Source organism: Palaemon carinicauda, unplaced genomic scaffold (genome assembly GCF_036898095.1).
Source record: "Palaemon carinicauda isolate YSFRI2023 unplaced genomic scaffold, ASM3689809v2 scaffold2787, whole genome shotgun sequence".
NCBI classification, from domain to species: domain Eukaryota; kingdom Metazoa; phylum Arthropoda; class Malacostraca; order Decapoda; family Palaemonidae; genus Palaemon; species Palaemon carinicauda.
This window is the reverse complement of record NW_027170444.1, coordinates 1-27,423: the sequence shown is the minus strand read 5'-3', so window position 1 is coordinate 27,423 and position 27,423 is coordinate 1. Positions and strand designations below refer to the sequence as shown.

The 27,423-nt window shown below is 32.9% G+C and overlaps 1 protein-coding gene across 1 annotated transcript; it reads right to left on the bottom strand.

The window, feature by feature from the left end:
- Nucleotides 1-188: 188 nt before the first annotated feature.
- On the bottom strand, nt 189-16,508 carry LOC137636354 (uncharacterized; the record flags this gene model as incomplete). Its single annotated transcript, XM_068368766.1, has 4 exons — nt 15,704-16,508; nt 13,388-13,625; nt 9,034-9,257; nt 189-274 (listed from the first exon to the last, which is right to left on the bottom strand). Coding segments are annotated over exons 1-4 (810 nt in total), but the record flags the coding sequence as incomplete, so codon positions are not given.
- Between the last annotated feature and the right edge of the window lie 10,915 nt (nt 16,509-27,423).

The following is a 27,423-nucleotide window of genomic DNA, read 5'->3' as shown; positions in this document are numbered from 1 at the left end:
AGAGAGAGAGAGAGAGAGAGAGAGAGAGAGAGAGAGAGAGAGGCCCAAACCTGCAGAAGCTGTCTTGGAGGAAGACGTCTTTGAAATGATTAAAGAGAGAGAGAGAGAGAGAGAGAGAGAGAGAGAGAGAGAGAGAGGAGAGAGAGAGAGAGAGAGAGAGAGAGGCACGTCTTTAAGGACACCCAAACCTGCAGAAGGCTGCCTTGGAGGACGACAAGGGCTCGTAACTCCAAGCCCTTGGCAACGGAAACATCACACGCCCCCTTGTCGGACCCTGGATTGCAAACGGTAAAAACAAACAATAACATCGGCTTGATCAAAGCGATTGCGTCATCTGTTTACTTTACGAATATCAATAGAAGGGTCTGGTTACTTCGGTGTATGGTGGTAGTTTTTAACTATCTTTTATAATGTATCTTTTTGTTTGTTTTTTTAGTATCTTTTTAATGTATCTTTTGTTTTTGTTGATAATCGAACCAACGTTGAGAGTTATGACTTTTTGTCTTTTAAGTGTGGATGTCTTTTATTAGTATTTTCTTTATCTTGTTTATTTTGTTAGGGGGATGTCTTTTATTTATAATACTAGGGAAGTGTATTTTATATATTTTGAGTGTTTTGAGTTAAAATATTAAAATCATGAATAATAATGATATTGGACAATGACATAGGAATGATATGGTCTTTATATATATATATATATATATATATATATATATATATATATATATATATATATATATATATATATACGTGTATATATATATATATATATATATATATATATATATATATATGTATATATATATTACATATATAAATAAATATATATATATATTACATATATATGTATACATATACATACACACATATATACATATATAAATATATATATATATATATATATATATATATATATATATATATATATATATATATATATATGGGTTACAGCTGTTAATGTAGTTACGTTACAAGCTTAAATACATACTATAGTATACCATTTACTCGAGTAGTTTGGTCTTTGCCTCAATTTTATTAATCAAATTCATGTATCGTATTAATTTCAACTATTTTTCAAAAATATAAAAAAAAAATCTTTATATTGAATTTTCTCTTTTCCAATTTAAACTAAAAAAATTAACCTTATTCCATTTGAATTTTTATAAATAATTCCTTTTTTTCATATGAAATTTTCACATTAAATTTTCCGTTATTTCCACTCAAATTCTCATATTAATTTTCCTTTTTCCCCCTCCTAAATGTTTTACATTAATGCTTCCATTTTCCCTTCAATTTTTCACATTAATTTTCCTTTTTCTCTTGTTTTTTTACATTAAATTTTACGGTATTTTTTTCTCAAATTTTCACATTAATTTTCGTTTTATTTTTACTTGAAATTTTCACTTCAAATTTCCCATTTTTTCCTTTCAATTTTTTTCTACATTAATTTCCATATTCTTTTTTATATCAATTTTCCCTTTTTACCTCTAAAGTTTCACATCAAAATTTCCCTTTTTATAACTCAAATAAAATTTCAACATTAATTTCCCCCACATTTTTCAATCCCTAGTTTTTCCCAATATACCTTCCCGAAATTCCCACACTGAAATCTAATACGTTTACAATAACACTCTATATTTGATTAAATTCTGTGAGAAAACAATATATTTTTCAAACTTCATCTACGCATCTCTTTACGCTTCTATGTCAAAGCGTAAACAATGTTTTCTACGCACGAAATGCGTATATACATTTTACCAAAAACAATAACAATAAAAAACGACATTTCTATATATAACCTTCTTTAAGAATTTTTCTGCATAAACTAATCCTTATTATTGTACATAAATAAATATTTACTTAATAAGTTCTATTAATATCCATTTTTAAATATTTATCTACATAAACTAATCTTTAAATGAATATATAACGCAGTAAGTTATATTTATAACAAATTTTAAACATTTACTTACAAAAACTAATCTTTATTATTGTAAATAAATAAATAAATATTTACTTAAGTTCTATTAAAATCCATCTTTAAATATTTACCTACATAAAGAAATCTTTATTATTGTAAATAAATATATAAATAACTCAATAAGTTATATTTATAACCATTTATAACTAATCTTTATTATTATTAATAAATAAATAAATAATTGCTATTTACACAAAGTAATTTCCGGTAATAAAGATTTATCAATAAATGGTTTTAAGTTTTATCGGCAATATTTATTTGGTTTTTATAGATCAAATATAACAATAATTATTTCATAAACAAATAATGAATTATTATAATTTTTTGTCATGGATTTAAGAATTTTTTCTTTCATTGCCAAAAAAAAGAAAAAAAAAGTAATATTTATTCGGTTTTTCAAGATCAAATGTAACAATAATTATTTCATAAAAAATAATAAATTATTATATTTTTTGTCATAGATTTAAGATTTTTTGTTTATTGTAACAATCGTAATATACCTCTATATTGCAAATAAAAAAAAAACTTTCTTTCTCATCAAAATGATAACACAATAACTATATGAAACTCACGTATAAAATATCATTGGAGTAATATAAAAAAAGGGATATTTTCTCTATTAAATAAAAAAGGGTGAAAAACACAATTAGGATTTACTAAAATCTCCAAAGAAAAAATTTCCATCCCTAAAAAATTAAGATGTTACAAGAATCCAGGGAAATTGCCAGGGACAATGCCACAGCACGGTCGTGGAGGGGGAGAAACCACTCACAGAACGGACTTTATATTAGTTAAGGTCACAATGATAAAAACGCCACTGTACCGATTTAAAATTTAGCCTATTTAAACAATTCAAAAATCTATTTTTTGAAAGTTCCCTTGGTTAGGTTAAGCTACATCTTTTGAAACATTTTGGTATATATACATTAAATATTGGCCTTTTAATCAATTTCAAAAATTACTTTTTAAAATTTTCCTAAGTTAGGTTAAGCTAAATCTTTTAAAACTTTTTGGGATTTATAAATTAAATTTTGGCCATTGAATCAATCCAAAATTATATTTTTTTGAAAGTTTCCTGGGTTAGGTTAAGCTAAATCTATTGAAAATTATTGGTATTTATTCGTTAAACTTTGCCAATTTAATAAATCTCAGAATCTACTTTCTGAAAGTTCCCAAGGTTAGGTTAAGCTAAATCTTTTGAAAATTGTTGGTATTTATACGTTAAATTTTGCCCATTAAATCAATCCAAAATTAAATTTTTTTAAAGTTTCCTAGGTTAGGTTAAGCTAAATATTTTGAAACTTTTTGTCATTTATACGTCAAACTTTGCCAATTTAATAAATCTCAAAATCTATTTTCTGAAAGTTCCCTAGGTTAGGTTAAGCTAAATCTTTTGAAACTTGATTATACATTGCATAAATAACAGCAGGTTTTGGACACTTTACAATCAAACTGTACAGGTACTTCAGCTTCAAGTTACCAAAAAAGGTTGCGTTTCTGTTTTAAGCTTTAGCAAACATGCTAATGTTCATGCAGATTTAAAAGCAAGTATGCATCATATACACACCTGGCAATAAAGAAAGAGTATGCAGTATGCCAAAAGCACTCCAAGCTTTGACATTTTTCATTCCTGTAAAAATCAAGGATATTACAGTTGCAAGAAGGCTAACTCGTTCCTATAAACCTAAGGCCTTTTCAAGGTCTTTCTTCATCGGAAGTATATTTTGAAAAAGGTCATAATGATCACCCTCTAAGCTTCTCAATACAGCAATGTTCTTAACCTAAGGCCTTTTCAAGGTCTTTCTTCATCGGAAGTATATTTTGAAAAAGGTTCATAATGATCACCCTCTAAGCTTCTCAATACGGCAATGTTTTTAACCTAAGGCCTTTTCAAGGTCTTTCTTCATCGGAAGTATATTTTGAAAAGGTCATAATGATCACCCTCCAAGCTTCTCAATACAGCAATGTTTTTAACCTAAGGCCTTTTCAAGGTCTTTCTTCATCGGAAGTATATTTTGAAAAAGGTCATAATGATCACCCTCTAAGCTTCTCAATACAGCAATTTTTTTTCATATCGATGGATTTTTTCCACGGAAAGCTTAGAAATCCGAATGAGGTCAAAGTTCAACCAAGAAATTAGCGTCCAATCGACATTTGTTCTAAACCACGAGGATACCGCGAGAGACTTACATTGGATCCTTCTCTCTGGTTACGGTTCACTTTCCCTTCGCCTACACATATACCGAATAGTCTGGTATATTCTTTACACATTCTCCTCTGTCCTCATACACCTGACAACACTTAGATAACCAAATATTCTTCTGAAGGATTAACTGCTGCACTGTAGTTGTTCAGTGGCTACTTTTCTCTTGGTAAGGGTAGGAGAGACTCTTTAGCTATGTTAAGCAGCTCTTCTAGGAAAAGGACACTCCAAAATCCGACTAATGTTCTCTAGTCTTGGGTAGTGCCATAGCCTCTGTACCAATGTCTCCCACTGTCTTGGGTTGAGTTCTCTTGCTTGAGGGTACTATCTGTTTCCTTATTTCCTCTCCTCACTAGGCTATTTTCCTGTGTTGGAGCCTTGGGCTTACAGCAACCTTCTTTTCCAACTAGGGCTGTAGCTTAGCTAATAATAATAATAATAATAATAATAATAATAATAATAATAATAATAATAATAATAATAATAATAATAATAATTTGACTTGGAAAGGACATTAGATACCCTTGGAATAAAGCCATGATTTTTTAATAGATAGGAATTTTGGAAATATAGAGTGAAATATTAATATAATATAAAAAATGTAAAGAAGAAATTGGAACAGTGCGATAGCAGAGTAAGAGAATTCTAAAAAAATTCACAATAAAAAAAAGATAAAGAAACAATAGAAAATTAAAAAATGGAGTTATTAAGAAAACGAAAGTGTGAGGAGACATTATTGAGGAAAAAATGAAGGAAAATATAAAATAAAGAGAGTAAAGAGAAAGGGAGAAAGCGTAAAGGAAAGAAATAGAAAACAGGAAGAGAACAATTGGCTTTGACAGACCAAGCTAAAAATATCTTGCTTTGAGTGCCACCTTTCTCTCTCTCTCTCTCTCTCTCTCTCTCTCTCTCTCTCTCTCTCTCATAAACATGGGCAGCCTTCCCTCTTGCTCACTAGAGATGTGTAGTTTTGGACCCTTTCCGAATACACGTACATTTAATTACTACGTCTTCGAAAGTCTGACCCCAGAGACCCATTCAAAATACCTACAATCTTTTTGTTGATGATTTCTCGAGGCTTAAGCCCTTTTCAACCAGCACATCAACCCTTTTCAGTTGGATAGCTTCCAGGTACGTTAATTAAAACGTTGGTTGACTGAGATATATTTTTTTATTTTTTATTTTTTTGGAAAAAGGTTCGATACCTTACTCATCCAGGTCAGCTGATATTCTCTCGCTGCTTGCGCTCTCAGAAGAGGCTTTTTCCTCTTATTCCACAGGTGTGTCGCTGCATTTGGGAGTAATCCCCATGTTTTTTTTTATGACCCTAGTAATTGTGTCACCAATTCTTTGCTTTTATAATAGACCCTTTTCTACTTTAAGATGTCAATTAACAATCCTCCGACAATTTTCTTCTGGAAAATGCAACAAGAAAACAAGGCTAAAATCCCAGGCTAAAAAACAACATACACTCACCGCACAGCCTCTACAACATTTACATCTCTTCCAGAAGGCTAGAATCACTGCCAGATCTTTGCTCAGACAGCCTCTCCACCGTATACAAGGCTTCCAAAGGCTAAAATCCCTGATAGATCTTTGCTGACAGCCTTTGTAACGTATACAAGGTTTCCAGAAGGTAAATTCATTGCTAGATCTTTGCTGACAGCCTCTCCACCGTATACAAGGCTTCCAAAGGCTAAAATCCCTGATAGATCTTTGCTGACAGCCTTTGTATCGTATACAAGGCTTCCAGAAGGCTAAAATCACTGCCAGATCTTTGCTGACAGCCTCTATAACGTATACAAGGCTTCCAGAAGGCTAAAATCACTGCCAGATCTTTGCTGACAGCCTCTGTAACGTATATGAGGCTTCCAGAAGGCTAAAATCACTGCCAGATCTTTGCTGACAGCCTCTATAACGTATACAAGGCTTCCAGAAGGCTAAAATCACTGCCAGATCTTTACTGACAGCCTCTTCAACGTATACAAGGCTTCCAAAGGGCTAAAATCACAGCCAGATCTTTGCTGATAGCCTCTATAACGTATACATGGCTTCCATAAGGCTAGAATCACAGCCAGATCTTTGCATAGACATCCTCTCTACCGTATACAAGGCTTCCTAAGGCTAAAATCACTGCCAGACCTTTCCTGACAGCCTCTATAACACACAAGGCTTCAAGAAGGCTGAAATCACTGCTGGATCTTTGCTCATACAGCCTCTCTACCGTATACAAGGCTTCCAGAATGTTAAAATCACAATTAGGTTTCCCTTTTCACTGGCCTCTACAGTCAGAAAATACATCATACAGCCCAAATCTCTCAAGAAAATGCAAAAGAATTTTTTTTTTCTCAAAAAACAAGAACACGCCAATCTAGCCAAGGGATGGCAGAGTAGCGGTGCCAAGAAGTCTGCCAGAATTTGGCACCGATTCATACAGGTCATACATGAGTAGGGTACGAAGGAAGTAGTGGGTCTCTCTCTCTCTCTCTCTCTCTCTCTCTCTCTCTCTCTCTCTCTCTCTCTCTCTCTCAAATAAGAGTTAAATGTTTATGTAGTTTAACGCAGTTTGTCTGCTTATTATTACTATCCTCAACATCATAACATAAACAAAAAGATGAAAAATCTAAATAATTATTTCATGTTAATATAACAACACAAAATTCCTGAATAAGTAAATCCAAGAACTGGAAAATATATAAAATCAACAAGAATTAAAAAAAAATTGAAAATAAACATTCCTTATATTTCTCTCTTTATCTAAACCTTTTTCAATATCATTTTAGGCTAAAATCACATATTACCAAACAATTCTTCTTCACTCAAGGGGTTACTGCACTGTAGTTGTTCAGTGGCCACTTTCCTCTTGGTAAGGGTAGAAGAGGCTTTTAGCTATGGTAAGCAGCTCCTCTAAGAGAAGGACACTACAAAATCAAACCATTGTTCTCTAGTCTTGGGTAGTGCCATAGCCTCTGTACCATGGTCTTCCCCTGTCTTGGGTTAGAGTTCTCTTGCTTTAGGGTACACTCGGGCACACTGTTCTATCTTATTTCTCTTCCTACTGTTCTGTTAAAATTTTATAATTTATGTAGGAGATATTTATTTTAATGTTGTTACTGTTCTTAAAATATTTTATTTTCCTTTTTCCTTTCCTCACTGGGCTATTTTCCCTACTGGAGCCCTTTGGCTTATAGCATCTTGCTTTTCCAACTAGGGTTGTAGCTTAGCTAGTAGTAGTAGTAGTAGTAATAATAATAATAATAATAATATATAAAAATTAGCTTTTAAAGTCATATATATATATATATATATATATATATATATATATATATATATATATATACATACATATACATATATATATATATATATATATTATATATATACATATATATATATATATATATATATATATGTATATATATATATATATATATATATATATATATATATATGTATATATATATGTATATATATATATATATATATATATATATATATATATATATATATATTGATAGACCATAAGAAAATTTCTAATTATGCATATTCATCAAAGTTTTGAAAAAAAAGCTTTAACTGAAAAAAACATACATAAACGTGTATCATGTATGTAAATATACAAATATACATACAATGTATATGTATATAACTCTCTTACCGAGAGAATACCTTGATGAAGTCACTCTGTATTGTGATGTCAAGAGGGTCATCGAACTTAGGAATAATTCATATTTCTCAGTTTGACCTCAAATTTCTCTCTTTTTTTTTCTATGACTTGTTACTACTTTAACCTCATCTTTATTTTTTACTATCTGTCTCTAGCCTTGCTGTATAATCTCTCTTCCTCAGGTGTTGTTTTTTTTTTTTTTTTTTTTTTTTTTTTTTTTTTTTTTTTTTTTTTTGCGTTAATGACCTTTTGATGTCAGGAGGCCCTCGCGAAATTAACTTTAATTATATGTATGTAAATAGATAAACACATACATACACACACATATATATATATACTTAAATATATATATATATATATATATATATATATATATATATATATATATACTGTACATATATATATATATATATATATATATATATATATATATACTGTACATATATATATATAATATATATATATATATATATATATATATATATATATATATATATATTTATACATATGTATATAATATATATATATATATATATATATATATATATATATACACACACAGTATAGATACACATAAAACCAATATAATTTTGATGAAAGCAACGCACGAGAAAATAAAAAAAAATCCTTAATCAGCATAAATGTGAAAAACCCTCTACTCAAAAATTAGCACTGTATCTCTGTTAATTGCATTAACCAAATAACATTACCGGAAATTTTCTCCTAAATATTTCAACAAATCCGCTGGTACGGCGTAGTGGTGAAACCGCCCAAAATGTAAGTGACATTATTGTTTCTGTTGTCAAATATAATTTTCAGTGTTACGCAGCGCCGGATATAAAGAAAATGATTAACCCTTTAGGGTCCTGGAATACATTTTCTTCAAAGCCACGTCGATCGAGTCTCATCGTCATCGTCTCCTCCTACGCCTATATTGATAAGTCGAGGAAAGATCGAGCATTCTCAAAATACCACTAAATAAAGTAATGATAAATAGCAAAATACTTAACCCTTTAGGGTCCAGGAATAAATTTTCTTTTGTAGGCTAGTAGATCGTTTCTACTGGTGTCAACATACCAATAAATACAGTTATAATAAACAGCATAAGTAAACAAACTGCTATATTATTTAATAAATGACCTGTCATGGCTGACTTTGACCTTGTAACTCCAGAAAACTTACCTGAAGACGCCCTGGAACCTGGAGGCTGACCGGAGTGCGAGTTGCTCCCGTTGGGGGCGCTGCCGTCACCCGGGCAAGGGGCGGATGCCCCCGAACCACCGGGACCCCCTCCGCCGCCCATGCCAGGGCCGCCCAAACCCATGTAAGTGCCTCCCGAAGAGCCCATGTTCTGCGGTAGGGCGTGGGACATGAGCCACGCGTCCACCATGTGTCTTGAGGCTTTTCTGAAGGAGGAAGAAAACGAAGAGATACTATAGTCAATTCTTTTTAGCGAGGCAGATTTGCACCGACTCGCAGGGGTGCCATATTAGCTCGGAAAAGTTTCCTGACCGCTGATTGGTTGGACATGATAATTCTAACCAATCAGATAGCAGAAAACTTTTCCGAGCTAAAAGGGCACCGCTCCTGATCGCTGATTGGTTAGACAAGATAATTCTAACCAATCAGATAGCAGGAAACTTTTCCGAGCTAAAAGGGCACCGCTCCTGATCGCTGATTGGTTAGACAAGATAATTCTAACCAATCAGATAGCAGGAAACTTTTCCGAGCTAAAAGGGCACCGCTCCTGATCGCTGATTGGTTAGACAAGATAATTCCAACCAATCAGATAGCAGGAAACTTTTCCGAGCTAAAAGGGCACCGCTGCGAGTCAGTGCAAATGCACCTCATTAAAAAATATTCAGTATAGTAAGATGTTGTTGTTACACACACAAAGGCACATGTATATTTCTAAAAATTACAGGAATATGTGAATACGTACAATGGAATAGGAATCAATTCTATGCACTTTATGTGTTTACTATTGTGTACAGTTTAGATTTTGAAAAGTAAATTTTTGGGGATTTTTTTTTTATCGGTCTAAGTGTTTACTATTGTGTACAGTTTAGATTTTGAAAAGTAAATTTTTGGGGATTTTCTTTTTTTTTTTTTTATTAAAATTGTACTGATTGTAAAATCTGATTTGATCATTCTAAAAAATCAAAGGAATATAATCTACATTAAAGAATAAATAGATAGAAGATCTTGATTAAAATCTACGAAATCCTAAAATTTATTACTAGGAAGTTATGAAATATTGGAAACAAAGTTTTCAAGAATTCCTTAGAGCTTAAAAAATTAAATGCTACGAATTTTAAAAAACTAAACACAAATATTTATGGATAAATGAACTGCTAAAATAATGCTAGAAAATATGAAACGATAATAATCAAATTCAAAATAACTTCTCATAAAAGAACTTACCACGAAATAGATTAAATTAAAAAGAGCCAAAGTTCTCAAATAAACAAAAGAAACAAAGAACAAAAAGAAAATTACGAGAAAACAAAAAACTCAATTCGAAGCAAACGAGCCCAAATAAACAAAACAAAAAATCCCAAGTTTCGAAGAGAACGCGCCCAAGTAAACAGAACCTGAGGAATCAAAAAGAAAATTACGAGAAAACAAAAAATCAATTCGAAGCGAACGAGCCCAAATAAACAAAACAAAAAATCCCAAGTTTCGAAGAGAACGCGCCCAAGTAAACAGAACCTGAGGAATCAAACAGAAAATTACGAGAAAACAAAAAATCAATGCGAAGCGAACGAGCCCAAATAAACAAAACAAAAAATCACAAGTTTCGAAGAGAACGCGCCCAAGTAAACAGAACCTGAGGAATCAAACAGAAAATTACGAGAAAACATAAAATCAATTCGAAGCGAACGAGCCCAAATAAACAAAACAAAAAATCCCAAGTTTCGAAGAGAACGCGCCCAAGTAAACAGAACCTGAGGAATCAAACAGAAACAATAAGCGAAGATGGACGTTCCCGGACGTGCTTCCAGCAATTCCCATTAAACATTCCCAGGTCCGTTGCAACGTGTACATATTGCACGATGCAATAGCGTACCTTCCTGCAATACAGGGAAGGTGGCTTCGATTTTGCAAAAGGGTAATGCTGAATGTGACTTGTGAATAGGAGAGAGCTGAGAGCTGTCGTTGGATTTCTCATTTCAATATTTTACATTATATATTTTTTTTCTATTTCCTTGAAGAAGTGATTCATAGCTTAGTTTTCGATTTCCACTAAAGAGGTTTATTATTCTAAATGTGATAATCAAAGGAAAAACTCAAAATCTAATTAAAAAAAATACCTGAATGTAAACTCTTTGTGTGTATTTTTTGAGAAATATTTTCAAATTTGGAATACACAAAATATAACTATTTGATTCCTGAGATTCCCCACAAATTTTTGATAAGGAACTTTAACTTTCCTCCTCGTCAGGACCAATTTAAACATGTAAATTATTAATTAAAACTTAAATAAAAACCTACAAACCAAATTGAATTCCGTATTTACCATCGTATTCAGAGTATCAAGTGAAAATTTGTAAGCTCCATGAAAATCAGTCATTGTTTGGAAACAGTAGCAAAAACAACCATTCTATTTTGACAAAAAACTTAAAATGTGATTATTTAGATTTTGATATAGATGCATTACCTTATAAGGCACCTCATTAAACATGCAATGTGGAAGACCATTTATTGCATAATCATATTGTAACAACCATGTAAGAATACAGGTGTGCAAGTATTTATTTCCTTATTTCCTTTCCTCACTGGGCTATTTTTTCCTATTGGAGCCCTTTGGCTTATAGCATCTTGCATTTCCAACTGGGGTTATAGCTTGGCTAGTAATGATGATAATAATAATAATAATAATAATAATAATAATTCTGTTATTAATCAAACAAGAATTACCTCCGTAATTACATATGAGAATTAACTTACAAAACCATATGAGAATTACCTTACGAAATAATCCCATAGGTATTGCCACATAAAATAATCCCATGAGAATAACCTTATGAAATAATCCCATAAGTATTGCCACATAAAATAATCCCATGAGAATAACCTTATGAAATAATCCCATAAGTATTGCCACATAAAATAATCCCATGAGAATAACCTTATGAAATAATCCCATAAGTATTGCCACATAAAATAATCCCATGAGAATAACCTTATGAAATAATCCCATAAGTATTGCCACATAAAATAATCCCATGAGAATTACCTTACGAAATAATCCCATAAGTATTGCCACATAAAATAATCCCATGAGAATTACCTTACGAAATAATCCCATAAGTATTGCCACATAAAATAATCCCATGAGAATTACCTTACGAAATAATCCCATAAGTATTGCCACATAAAATAATCCCATGAGAATTACCTTACGAAATAATCCCATAAGTATTGCCACATAAAATAATCCCATGAGAATTACCTTACGAAATAATCCCATAAGTATTGCCACATAAAATAATCCCATGAGAATTACCTTACGAAATAATCCCATAAGTATTGCCACATAAAATAATCCCACGAGAATTGCCTTAAGAAATAATCCCATAAGTATTGCCACATAAAATAATCACACGAGAATTGCCTTAAGAAATAATCCCATAAGTATTGCCACATAAAATAATCCCACGAAAATTGCCTTAAGAAATAATCCCATAAGTATTGCCACATAAAATAATCCCATGAGAATTACCTTATGAAATAATCCCATAAGTATTGCCACATAAAATAATCCCATGAGAATTACCTTACGAAATAATCCCATAAGTATTGCCACATAAAATAATCACACGAGAATTACCTTACGAAATAATCCCATAAGTATTGCCACATAAAATAATCACACGAGAATTACCTTATGAAATAATCCCATAAGTATTGCCACATAAAATAATCACACGAGAATTACCTTACGAAATAATCCCATAAGTATTGCCACATAAAATAATCCCATGAGAATTACCTTACGAAATAATCCCATAAGTATTGCCACATAAAATAATCCCATGAGAATTACCTTACGAAATAATCCCATAAGTATTGCCACATAAAATAATCCCATGAGAATTACCTTATGAAATAATCCCATAAGTATTGCCACATAAAATAATCCCATGAGAATTGCCTTACGAAATAATCCCATAAGTATTGCCACATAAAATAATCACATTAGAATTACCTTATGAAATAATCCCATAAGTATTGCCACATAAAATAATCACATTAGAATTACCTTATGAAATAATCCCATAAGTATTGCCACATAAAATAATCACACGAGAATTACCTTACGAAATAATCCCATAAGTATTGCCACATAAAATAATCCCATGAGAATTACCTTATGAAATAATCCCATAAGTATTGCCACATAAAATAATCACATGAGAATTACCTTATGAAATAATCCCATAAGTATTGCCACATAAAATAATCCCATGAGAATTACCTTACGAAATAATCCCATAAGTATTGCCACATAAAATAATCACACGAGAATTACCTTATGAAATAATCTTGGACGAAATCTTGATGTTCGTCCAGCCACGCCTCCATTCGGGCACATTCCGGGTCATAGTTTAAGTGGGGGGAGTGCCCCGATGGGCCGCCCCCCGCCCCTCCCACGGTCAGCTCCCCTCCGCCGATGGGCATGCCACCCGCTGCCACGCCCTCCAAGCTGCTGACCTCGCCTGACCCGCCCCCTTGATTCGTCTTGATTTCATCGTTGTGGCTGCTCCAACCTGGGGAAAAGTTTCGATGATGATAATAAGAATAATCATAACAATAATAATAATAATAATAATAATAATATCAACAATACGTAAATGATTAAAACAAATAAAATATACTGTAGTATCTAACGACAAAAAAAAATATATGAATAATCATAACAATAATTATTTCAACAATAGGTAAATGATTGAAACAAATAAAATACCCCGCCTTATCTAACGATACAATAAATACGAATAATCATAACAATAATAATAATATGAACAATAAGTAAATGATTGAAACAAATAAGATATACCGCAGTATCTAACGACAAAAGAAATATATATAAAATTCTTAATTTGAATATGTTTACATCCCATTTTGTTCCTTATCATAAGATGACTCCTTAGAAGCCCCGCATAATTTGAGGGATTACTGTATATATAGGAAAATGATACACCATTTTTTTTCTATGGGAAAAGTAAGACATAATTAAGAATTCTGGGCTATATCCAAGTTTCTGTAATATATCTATGGCGTAGATCAGACTTCAATTGCTGGGGAACACTTTTCTCTCATTCTTTTCCCAACAAACATTGAAAAGTAAAAATTAAAAAAAAATAAAAATCAGCTTTAATCAGCTAACATGCGAAGTCAACTTTTATTCATAAATGAAAGGAAAATGAATCTTACTTGAAAATAATAAATAACAGAAAAAAAAAAAATTGAAAAATGTATTTTTGAAGTTACAAAAATTTTTTGCATGCTATCATTTTTATAACAAATACATACATATATCCATACATATACCAAGGCACTTCCCCCAATTTTGGGGGTAGCCGACAATAAAAAAAAAAAAAACTGAATATATATCTTATTCTCAATAACTCTAAAAATCTGTTCAGTATACAAAACCCCTGGACTATTCTCGAGATTGTTTGCTGTCCTCACAACAAATAAAGAGTACTGATGATGCAATTGCAAATGCAAACAGCCTTATCATTTTGATGTGTTAGAATTGCCTAAATTTGCATAAAAATAGCAACAGAATACACCTAGATTTATGTAAATCCCTTAAATCCGGTGGTTAAATCATAATAAGGTGAAGGATACCTTTGACCTAACCGGTGTTTACTCTAAAATAAGGTCAAGGTCAACTTCCTGTGACCTAACCGGTGTTTACTCTAAAATAAGGTCAAGGTCACCTTCCTGTGACCTAACCGGTGTTTACTCTAAAATAAGGTCAAGGTCACCTTCCTGTGACCTAACCGGTGTTTACTCTAAAATAAGGTCAAGGTCACCTTCCTGTGACCTAACTGGTGTTTAATTAAAATAAGGTCAAGGTCACCTTCCTGTGACCTAACCGGTGTTTACTCTAAAATAAGGTCAAGGTCACCTTCCTGTGACCTAACTGGTGTTTAATTAAAATAAGGTCAAGGTTACCTTCCTGTGACCTAACCGGTGTTTACTCTAAAATAAGGTCAAGGTCACCTTCCTGTGACCTAACCGGTGTTTACTCTAAAATAAGGTCAAGGTCACCTTCCTGTGACCTAACCCGTGTTTACTCTAAAATAAGGTCAAGGTCACCTTCCTGTGACCTAACCGGTGTTTACTCTAAAATAAGGTCAAGGTCACCTTCCTGTGACCTAACTGGTGTTTAATTAAAATAAGGTCAAGGTCACCTTCCTGTGACCTAACCGGTGTTTACTCTAAAATAAGGTCAAGGTCACCTTCCTCTGACCCAACCGGTGCTTACACGAAAATAACGTAAAGGATACCTTTCTTTGACCTGACCAGTGTTTACACTAAAGGTCAAGGCTACTTTCCTTTGACCTAACCGGTGTTTACTCTAAAATAAGGTCAAGGTCACCTTCCTGTGACCTAACTGGTATTTACACTAAAATAAGGTCAAGGTCACCTTCCTGTGACCTAACCGGCATTTACAATAAAATAACGTAAAGGATACCTTTCTTTGACCTGACCGGTGTCTACACTAACGGTCAAGGTCACTTTCCTTTGACTTAACCAGTGTTTAAACAAAAATAAGGTCAAGTTGACCTTCCAATGACCCAACCTGACCCCTGACTCCACCCCTCACACCCACCGGCACAGCAAAAGGTAGTGGAGGAATCGGGCGAAGTGGCCTCCTGGGCGGAGAGCGGGCGCGGATGCCACGCCTCCTGGCGCCAGTGCTGCCACCGGCGCCGACGCCCCTGGGCGTCCTGATCCTCCCGCTCCTGGTGCGGCTTCTGGCGGTACTGGTCATGCCCGCCGGAGGAGAAGGAGGACGCAGACGAGGAAGCCCTTTTGGATCGCTGTTGGTTCTTGCCGCAGTTGAGCAACGCGTTGGATGACCCTTGCCCCATCCTACTACCTCAGGGGGGTACCCACCATACTGGGCACGCAGATGCGCCGCCCTGCAGAGGCACATGTGCGGTTGGGGGGCACCGGCAGGAGATCCTTACTAGAGAGTAAATCCTTCGCGGGGTGTTAATTCTTTCGATAGAAATTCAAATCACTTGAATCAACCGTATCTTATTTTGGTTTCCAAATCTCTTGTAATTTTCCTTTTTGTTTATTCATATCTTTCTTCCACATTTTCTGTAGTTATTCTCACCTTTCTATTTATCTCATCATCATCTACTTATCTCATTATCATTCGTTTCTCTATCATTTAAGTTCTCTTCATTTCCTCGTCCATTTTCTTATATTTCCTTCAAACTCTTCTCTTCTTCAATTAACATATTTTCAAAATTTCAGATCAAACATCTTTCCCATTTCTTATTCCTCCAAAAAACTTGAATAATTTTCTAATTAATTCACTAAATTATTCATCTTCGCACTGTTGCCACTTGGTGGTCAATCAATAATAGGCAATAACTAATTTGGTAACATCTCTGACTTCCAATTATCAGTTTTTATTTTTACAATTTATCTGTAACGTTGTTTATTTGACCAATTAACATTCGATTAAATATAAGGCTTCTGGTAAGATTAAATACATTGTTTATATCTTTGTATATTTCGCATTAAAAAAAAACACTTTGAAAAATACTATATTTTTTATCATTATAACCAACAGATTTTTCAGAACTCAAAACTCAGGTATCATAATTACTGTTCTTTTAATAATAAGTTTTTGGTATTCTAGAATAAAAAAGATTTCGTAGCTATTTTTAGTTTCTTATCAATTTTTTACATCACACAAATTCACCTATAAGTTTTTTTTCTGACTCATTCCTGATAAAATCATTATACTTCAATATTAATCTAAAATATATTATAATGTTTTTCCAGACGCAAGAGTTCGAAAAATATTTTTGATTTCAAATTCTAAAGAGTAGTCATATAAATATATAAAATAAATCTTATATATCGAAGAGGTAATAAAAAAATATACTACAAATGTTTTACCACTCAAAAAGAAAAAAAAAATTCGATCTCAAATTCTAAAAAGTAGTCATATAAAATTAATCTTATATATCGAAAAGGTAAAAACAACATTGATAAACCCCTATTTATTTTTTCTGGAAGTACTTGGCAATCCATTTTATTTCAAATCAAAGGATAACAAAGTTAAAACCTTTACGAATGATATGACGTCACAAAATGTAAGCGATCAATATATTGCTACAAGATCCAATACTAAATATAAACGACATAAACCGAGATTTAAAATTTAAGACGCGTATTGAAATAACCGCGTAGTGAGTGGGTCTGCCCTATTTTTCCCACTCTAGTTTATTTCAGCTTCCCCTACATGACCTTATTTATAACTCTCATCAAAATAATAAAAAATAATTTTTTGAATTACACAGGTCCAATTAAAATCCATCAACTGATTTTTACAGTGTTCATTAATTGGCAAGAAACATCTGGCAACTCGTTCCTAAATAGTTTCCAGCAACTTCTAAATAAAGTTTCCTAAATGGTCTTTATTTTTTACAAAAACTCCAAATTACCTCTTCCTTTAAAGTTTACATTATCATAAAAAAAAACAGTTTAAAACTCCCCAAACTTTTTTTTTTTTTTTTCATAGCTCATAAGCATAAAGACTTCATATGAAAAAAAGTTTTTAACTGGAAACTTCTGGCAACTATTACGTAACTCAGTTTCCAGAGGTTCCTTTTTTTTCCAAGCTGCTCCTAATTGCCTCTCGTAAAAAAAATTAAATTCATCACCAAAGGAGATTTGTTTAAAATTCTCGTAACTCTTTTGGAGTCCCGAAACACAAATATTCTTTATAATAGGTTATTTTCTTCTAAGACTATTGACTAACTCTCCCCTCGAGAAAAATAAGAAGACAATTATCATAACAAGCCTCGAGCGATTTATTTTTCTACCTCGTAGAATTACAGGAGGATTTCTTTCTTGAGAAATCTTCAGGACAATTTCTCTCTCTCTCTCTCTCTCTCTCTCTCTCTCTCTCTCTCTCTCTATTCTGATGAATGCAAGCCTTTCTTTTTTTTCTCGTCTAGAAAAGAATTTTACTTTTGATTTTAAAAGTCTCCAGAAATGTACAGTTTAAGTTCTGTATGATGGGGGTAATTCTCTCTCTCTCTCTCTCTCCTCTCTCTCTCTCTCTCTCTCTCAGAAATGCTACTTTCTATTTTCTCTCTAGAAAAACAATTCTACTTTTGAATTTTACAATAGTTTTCACAAATGGACACAGTTCTAAATTCAGTCTAAGGTATAATTTCTCTCTCTCTCTCTCTCTCTCTCCTCTCTCTCTCTCTCTCTCTCTGAAAAAATGCTAGTCTCTTTTCTCTCTCATCTACAAAATAATTTTAACTTTTGATTTTATAAGTTTTCAGAAATGGACAGTTTCTAAATTCAGTCTAAGAGACAATTCTCTCTCTCTCACTCTCTCTCTCTCTCTCTCTCTCCTCTCTCTCTCTCTCTCTCTCTCTCTGAAAAATGCTAGTCTCTTTTCTCACTCATCTACAAAATAATTTTACTTTTGATTTTATAAGTTTTCAGAAATGGACAGTTCTAAATTCAGTCTAAGAGACAATTCTCTCTCTCTCTCTCTCTCTCTCTCTCTCTCTCTCTCTCAACATATCACACATTCTTCGAACCAAGCTATGTTCACGGGCGGCATTATCCACTTAAGAAAAACTTTCTTTTCAGGCATAGGCAATGAGCCGTTGAAGTGGGAGTATCTTAGAAGAAGGAGAGAGAGAGAGAGGGGGGGAGGGGGAGGGGGGGGCTTAAAATGGGGGGTTATGATGGGGGGGGGGGTAGGAGATTAACCCTAAGTGTCTCTTTCGATCGAGTTGCATCATGTTCCCTTCACGTCTCCGGCCTTTTTCAAGTCTTATTTTTCAAGTCTTTTAAGACTTTTTTTTATTTTTTATTTTACAAAGGGTAACCTCTGCCACTTAAAGGTTTAAAGGCCGCCCATGAATGACCGAGGCAAGGGACAGTGACATTGCCCTATCAAGCAGGACAATGTCCTAGAGACTGACCATATATACATATGATCAGCACTCAAGCCCCCTCTCCACCCAAGATAAGACCAAGGACGGCCAGGCAATGGCAGCTGATGACGCAGCAGATAGACATATAGACTCCCCCAAAACCCCCCCATCCTTACCTCACAAGGATGGTGAGGATGCAGCGACCAAAGGAATAACGAGTTGAAGAAGGATTCGAACCACAGTCTGGTGTTCACCAGTCAGGGAGGTTACCACATCGGCCACCACAAAGACTCTACAGTGTCTGTTACAACACACACACACACACACAGAAGAAATGTTCAACAAATGATGATACCGAGCTATTGACTGATATTACATATCGCCGTGATCAGCAAAGCTGTACTAGTCAGGGCCACCCATACTAGGTTGGTTTGCTGTGAGCGTTCAGACTATAGCCTCCCAGCATCACCCCATCCGCAGTGGCCAGCTTGTTGATGAAAATAGCCAAATCCCAGATATTACTAAGCCCATGTCTGAGGCCTTTGTTCTGCAGTGGACTAGAAGCGGCTGCATTTGTTACTGTTGTGTGAGTCTATATATATATATATATATACATGTATATATATATGTATATATATATATATTATATACACATGTGTATATATATATATATATATACATATATATATATACACACAGGTATATATATATATATATATACACGTATATATATACATATATATATATATATATACATGTAATATATATATACATATAGTACATATATATATATACACATGTATATATATACAGTATATATATATATATATATATATACACACACACAACGCCAAACACATACACCTATATCTTAAAAAACTTACATAAGTTACAATATCAATCATTTTGATGGCTGTCTCTCTACAAAATAAAATTCAAGAAACCTCTGAAATATAGCCTTATTATTTTCCATTCAATCTTGAAGATTGATATTAATCTACCTCACCTAACTAGAAGGGTGAGGGGGGGGGGTTTGAACGGACAGGGGAGCAACGCCCCCCCCCCCCCCTAGAGAGGCAGGGGGGAGGGGCGATCTACTGATAAGAAGCAATTTGTTTTGAAATCAAACACAAACATAGAGTTTTAGACCGGGTCAGATTTCACATTTCAAGCAATTTTCCCCCTTTGTATTTTAAATTGCTATTTTGCATAACTTTTCGCTCAACTAAGTGTGGGTAGACGTGTGACATAGCATTATATAATTTCTTCATTTCTATTTTATTTTTATGGTTCAATTTGTTTCAATTTTTTTTTTCGTCCAATTCAACGAAACGTCACACTATATATCAAGTAAACATACAAATATATCTTTATAATATACCATAACAAAATCTATTTTCCATCATATTTGACTTTATTTCGCTCAATTTTCCAAATAATTCGCTCAATTTGGCTGGAGATTTTCTACCTTCATTGTTTACATTTCGAGGCGAATTCGTCTCAATCTTTTTTTTCTCGCAATTTTACGCATAATGGCGACGTATGTAGACGATATCTCCATTTTCCAATTGTGTTACGATTCAAATAAGATTGGATGTACAAAGAACAACTCGATGACAAGAATGTCAAAAAGGGATTCAAGTAGATAAGAAGGACAAGTGCGTTGTCAAAATAACGTTGCAATGAGGCCAGGAGATGAGACGTTTTCTAGCCATAAATGTTCAGATATGTACAAGGTAATACCTTAAACACAAACGTTCTGACAGGTCAATTAAGTTACCTTAGTTACATATGTTCTGATAGGGCAGACAAGCTGCCTTACTCACAAACGTTCTGACAAGACAAGCCAATACCTTTCTCACAAACGTTACGAATTGATTGGCAGACTACCTCAGTCACAAACGTTCTGACAATTCAATCAAGTTAGCTTGGTCACAAACTTTGACAGGTCAATCAAGTTACCTTAGTCACAAACGTTCTGACAATTCGATCAAGTTACCTTAGTCACAAAACGTTCTGACAGGTCAATCAAGTTACCTTAGTCACAAACGTTCTGACAGGTCAATCAAGTTACCTTAGTCACAAACGTTCTGACAGGTCAATCAAGTTACCTTAGTCACAAACGTTCTGACAGGTCAATCAAGTTACCTTAGTCACAAACGTTCTGACAGGTCAATTAAGTTACCTTAGTCACAAACGTTCTGAAAGGTCAATCAAGTTACCTTAGTCTCAAACGTTCTGACAATTCAATCAAGTTACCTTAGTCACAAACGTTCTGACAATTCAATCAAGTTACCTTAGTCACAAACGTTCTGACAATTCAATCAAGTTACCTTAGTCACAAACGTTTCTGAAAGGTCAATCAAGTTACCTTAGTCTCAAACGTTCTGACAGGTCAATCAAGTTACCTTAGTCACAAACGTTCTGACAATTCAATCAAGTTAGCTTGGTCACAAAACGTTCTGACAGGTCAATCAATTTACCTTAGTCATAAAACGTTCTGACAATTCGATTTAAGTTACCTTAGTCACAAACGTTCTGACAGGTCAATCAAGTTACCTTAGTCACAAACGTTCTGACAATTCGATCAAGTTACCTTAGTCACAAACTTTGACAGGTCAATCAAGTTACCTTAGTCACAAACGTTCTGACAGGTCAATCAAGTTACCTTAGTCACAAACGTTCTGACAATTCGATCAAGTTACCTTAGTCACAAAACGTTCTGACAATTCAATCAAGTTACCTTAGTCACAAACGTTCTGACAATTCAATCAAGTTACCTTAGTCACAAACGTTCTGACTATTCAATCAAGTTACCTTACTCACAAACGTTACGAATTGATTGGCAGACTACTTCAGTCACAAACGTTCTGACAATTCAATCAAGTTACCTTAGTCACAAACGTTCGGACAATTCAATCAAGTTACCTTGGTCACAAACGTTCTGACAGGTCAATCAAGTTACCTTAGTCAAAACGTTCTGACTATTCAATCAAGTTACCTTACTCACAAACGTTACGAATTGATTGGCAGGACTACTTCAGTCACAAACGTTCTGACAATTCAATCAAGTTACCTTAGTCACAAACGTTCTGACAATTCAATCAAGTTACCTTAGTCACAAACGTTCTGACAATTCAATCAAGTTACCTTGGTCACAAACGTTCTGACAGGTCAATCAAGTTACCTTAGTTACAAAAGTTTCACCATAACAAACAAGCCACATCCCATCACAAATATCTAAAGATGACTGAATGGAAATTACTATCACAAACGTTTGAAGACAGATTATGGACTATTTCCAATCACTAACGTTTCTAGGAGATTAGCCGACAGAGAGAGAGAGAGAGAGAGAGAGAGAGAGAGAGAGAATAAACACCAAAAGAGCAGTAATGAGAAACGTAGGATATAAAAAAATACAAAGACGGAATTAAAAAATAATGATGCAATATTTGCGGTTCATTAACTCTAGAGCAGGGGGAAGGAAGACGTGCAAATACCAGAGAGAGAGAGAGGAGAGAGAGAGAGAGAGAGAGAGAGAGAGAGCCAGTAATGAGAAAAGCATGAGAATAAAAATACAAAGACGGAATTAAAAAATAATGATGCAATATTTGCGGTTCATTAATTCTATAGCAGGGGAAGGGAGACATGCAAATACCAGAGAGGAGAGAGAGAGAGAGAGAGAGAGAGAGAGAGACTTCCCATCACCAGCTGTCAATAGTCGCCTCATTGCAGAATCCCCAGCGCGAACCAATTCAGACCAAAAATTTTGTATGTTCGAATTTTGCATATCAAAAGGGAACCCAGCTCATGAATAGACTCTGGCTAGATGTGTTCGAATGATGAGGAGCTTGTGGATGTTGATATGTCAAATGCAAAACGTTTGTCAAAGGTTAATAAGTCATATGTAAAAACGTTCTGCAATCCAAACAAGATGTAAACACATCTCTGGGATGCTCGTGAAATCGAATATATGAACGTCGTAGGAGGCTTCTAATACCATTTCGCCTCTTTGAAGAGGGAAGGGTATGGCGTCCCGAACCCATTCAAAAAGTAATAAACAAAATATATGTGTAAAGTTCAAAGTTGCGGCAAATGTTTTTATGTTGAACAGGCTGACATAAGTCTTTTTATAGTTTATATTTGACATATCTGTTTTGACGATGTAACTGTTTTTAGAATGATTTATTGTTAATTTGTTCTCCTCATTTATTTATTTCCTTATTTCCTTTCCTCACTAGGCTATTTTTCCCTGTGGAAGCCCTTTGGCTTATAGCATCTTACTTTTCCAACTAGGGTTGTAGCTTGACTAGTAATAATAATAATAATAATAATAATAATAATAATAATAATAATAATAATAATAATAATAATAATAATAATAATAATAATAATAATAAAGTCAAGAGTTGACAACCCTTATTAATTTTACTTCACCTTTCGATAAATACATACAAATACATACAGTACATACATATACCATAAGGCTCAATACTACGCAGTACTCTATAAGTTTTATTTCCAGCTGTGGCCAGATTGTGGAATGATTCTTCCTAATCAGGTGGTTGAATCAGTGGAAAAAACAGAAGTTCAAAAACTTTTTCTAAATTCTTTTCTGTTAAACATGTTTGATATGATTTTCGTTTTATAATTTATATATGACTTTTATTTAAACGTTGTTACTGATTACAAAATATTTCATATTTTCTATTCATTATTCATATTTTGTTTATTTGCAATTCCCTTGTTTCCTTTCCTCACTGGGCTACTTTCCCTGTTGGAGCCTTGGGCATATAGCATTCTGCTTTTTCCGTGGGTTGTGGCTTGGCTAATAATAATAATAAATAATAATAATAATAATAATAACAACAATAATAATAATAATAATAATAATAATAATAATAATAAAAATGAAAATAAAAATAATGATAATTATAATACAAATAGAAATGAAAATAATAATAATAATAATAATAATAATAATAATAAATAATAATAATAACCACTCATACGACTTACAAAAAAGCTAACTCTCAGACGCAAAAGAACCACAGGGAAAATGAAAACATAAGAGTGTACCCTATCTATTTTCATCATACTCCTTCATGAATGTATATATACACATATATATACATCTAGCTATCTATCTTCAACTGCAATTCCACCTCCCTTTATATAACTCACCCCACAATACGTCCATTCAGCTCTTGTTCCACCGTGTGGGGTAGGCAGGCCCACTTCAAAATCATATTTACATAGCAAACGTCTACCTTGCATAATCAGACACAGAGGTGGAGGAAATGGTATATGAAAGAGAATGAGGGGGAGGGGGAAGGAGGGGGGGAGGGGAGAGAGAGGGAGGGGGAGAGGAGAGGGGGATATAGAGGGGTTGTTGACAAAAACACCCACAGGAAACTGGTCATCTATATTCAAATCCATACGAAGATATAATAAGGCCGAGGGGTTGTGTATGCAAATGAGGACATTGCTGTCAGTATAAACATATGTGGAGAGAGAGAGAGAGAGAGAGAGAGAGAGAGAGAGAGAGAGAGAGAATATTGTTTTTTCCATGGATATAGTTGCTGTTGTTATTATTATTATTTATACTTTACCCTTGCCCCTCAGCATAAACATAATGCGGAGAGAGAGAGAGAGAGAGAGAGAGAGAGAGAGAGAGGGAATAGGTTTTCCATAGATAAGATATTATTATTATTATTATTATTATTATTATTACTTTACCATTGCCCTCAGCATAAACATATGCAGAGAGAGAGAGAGAGAGAGAGAGAGAGAGAGAGAGAGATTAGGTTTTCCATAGATAAGTTATTATTATTATTATTATTATTATTATTATTATTATTATTATTATTATTATTATTATTAATTATTATTATTATTATCATTATTATTATTATTACCTTGCAGTCAAACATTTCCACAAAATATAAACAAATAAACAATTACAACGTAATGACAATAGTTTAAATGCTTCAATTACATTAAGCAAATTAAAATATTTCTAGCTGAGCGCTTGCTAATTGTTAATACACATAGGCTGAACATTTGCATTGGCCCAACGCTATGAATGAACACGATGAATTAAACTAATTATAGTGAATTAAATGAGTTATAGAATGTACGTGTGTTTTATTGATAATGCCTGGTTATGAACAGCTATAAACTATAATTGCAAAGGTAATTTAGTATATTTCTTGCATGTTGCATGATTCGTGAATATTTATTTATCTGTTATTTAAAAAATAGTGAACTTTTGTTGCATGATTCGTGAATATTTATTTACCTTTGTTATTTAAAAATAGTGAAATTTTGTTGCATGATTCGTGAATATTTATTTATCTCTGTTATTTAAAAATAGTGAAATTTTGTTGCATGATTCCTGAATATTTATCTATATTTCTAATCTAAAAATAATGAAATTTTGTTGCATGATTCGTGAATATTTTGTCTGTTTCTTATCTACAAATCGTGAATATTTATCACTTTTTCTGTATCTATATTTGTTGCATCAATATTCACTTATGTTAATTTTATTTTTGGTGAATATTCTACTTAGTTAATATTTTTCATTTCCTTTATCTAAAAATGAATTTTTTTTTATGAATTTTTATTTTAATTAAATAAAATTAATCTGATTTTGAAAAGGCATCCAATTGAATATCTTAAGAAAGATAACTTCAGATATTACAATCAAATAGATTAATTGCAAAACAAGAAATTTCTAAACAGAAAAAATGGTTATAAATTGAATGCACATATAAATATAAATGTATAAACCTTTATATATATATATATATATATATATATATAATATATATATAAATATTCCTCGTAAAATAGCTGTTAAAAATCCATGATGAAAAAAGGAATTAATAATAATATCCTTAAATAAAATTAAAAATCTACAAATATATAAAATGAATAACTCAGAAAGACAATATCAACATTAAATTTTCCTTTTCATTTAAGAGAAAAAGATAATAAACTACTAAAACAAATGAATAATATAAGTAAAATAACAAATAGTATATAAGAATTTCAAAAATAGAAATTTTTATCTATCTCAACTAGGCACTATACTCAATTTTTTTTAATGAGACGCATTTGCAACCGACTCGCAGAGGTGCCCCTTTAGCTCGGAAAAGTTTCCTGATCGCTGATTGGTTAGAATGATCTCGTCCAAACCAATCAGCGAGCGGGAAACTTTTTCCTAGCTAAAAAGGGCACCCCCTGCGAGTCAGTGCAAATGCGCCTCACTAAAAAGAATCGACTATACCCTTTTACCCCCAGGCTATTTGGAAATTTCCAACCCTTAAGCCCCAAGGGGTTATATTTTTTTCCCAGCACATTTTGCAGTATATTTTTTTTTTTAAATTGCTCTAACAGCCTTAATTTTTGTCTTAGAGAGGTCAGGTTGGTCTCATTCTCTGGGAAAATACCTGAATTTTCTAAAATAAATTATCAAAAATATGAAAAAAAAATTTTTATAGCATTTTTTTTGCAAGGACGTACCGGTACGTTCATGGGGGTAAAGGGATGGCTTTTGTGAAACGTACCAGTACGTCCTGTGGGGGGTAAAAGGGGTAGCTACTAGTTAGGAAAGCGCAAATTCTGACCATCCACCTTCCCTTGAAAATCAATTTCCCGTTTCAATCTGTTCCCTACCTGGGCGTCGAGGGCTGTGTGTTTCCACCTGTCAGCTGGTTCTGTTTCCACCTGTCAGCTGGTTAACAGGTTCAGCTGGACGCCTTGCTTCAATAATATGACGTCCAGAGAGAAATGCTTCTCTGGTCGTAAAATCAATTTAGTTTATTTTGATGAGTTCAACGTATTCTTGTTTATTTTCCCTGTTGGGAGCCCCTGGGCTTTATAGCATCCTGCTTTTTCCAATTAGGGGTGTAGCTTAGCAATTAATAATAATAATAATAATAATAATAATAATAATATAATAATAAATCTATATCTCTTTTGAAGAGAAGTGTTCTCTTGATTGTTTTCAAAAGAGATATCTGTTTAATATGTTTATCTCAGTTGTTTTTTTTGTTTTTTTTTACAGATTTTTTGTTGTTGTTTTAGTTGTTTTGATTTTGAAGGAGAGGTGTTATAAGCTGAAAGCCAGGTTTATATGGAATTGTATATATAAAGTTTTTAAAATGATTACGTATATGCTTTTTTAATACTTTTTTATTTCACGTTTTGTAATGAAATGTAGTTAATTTCCAACTTAAACACACGCATACACACATATACACACACACATTATATATATATATATATATATATACAGTATATATATATATTATACTGTATATACATATATATATATATATATACACAGTATATATATATAATATATATATACAGTATATATATATATATATACAGT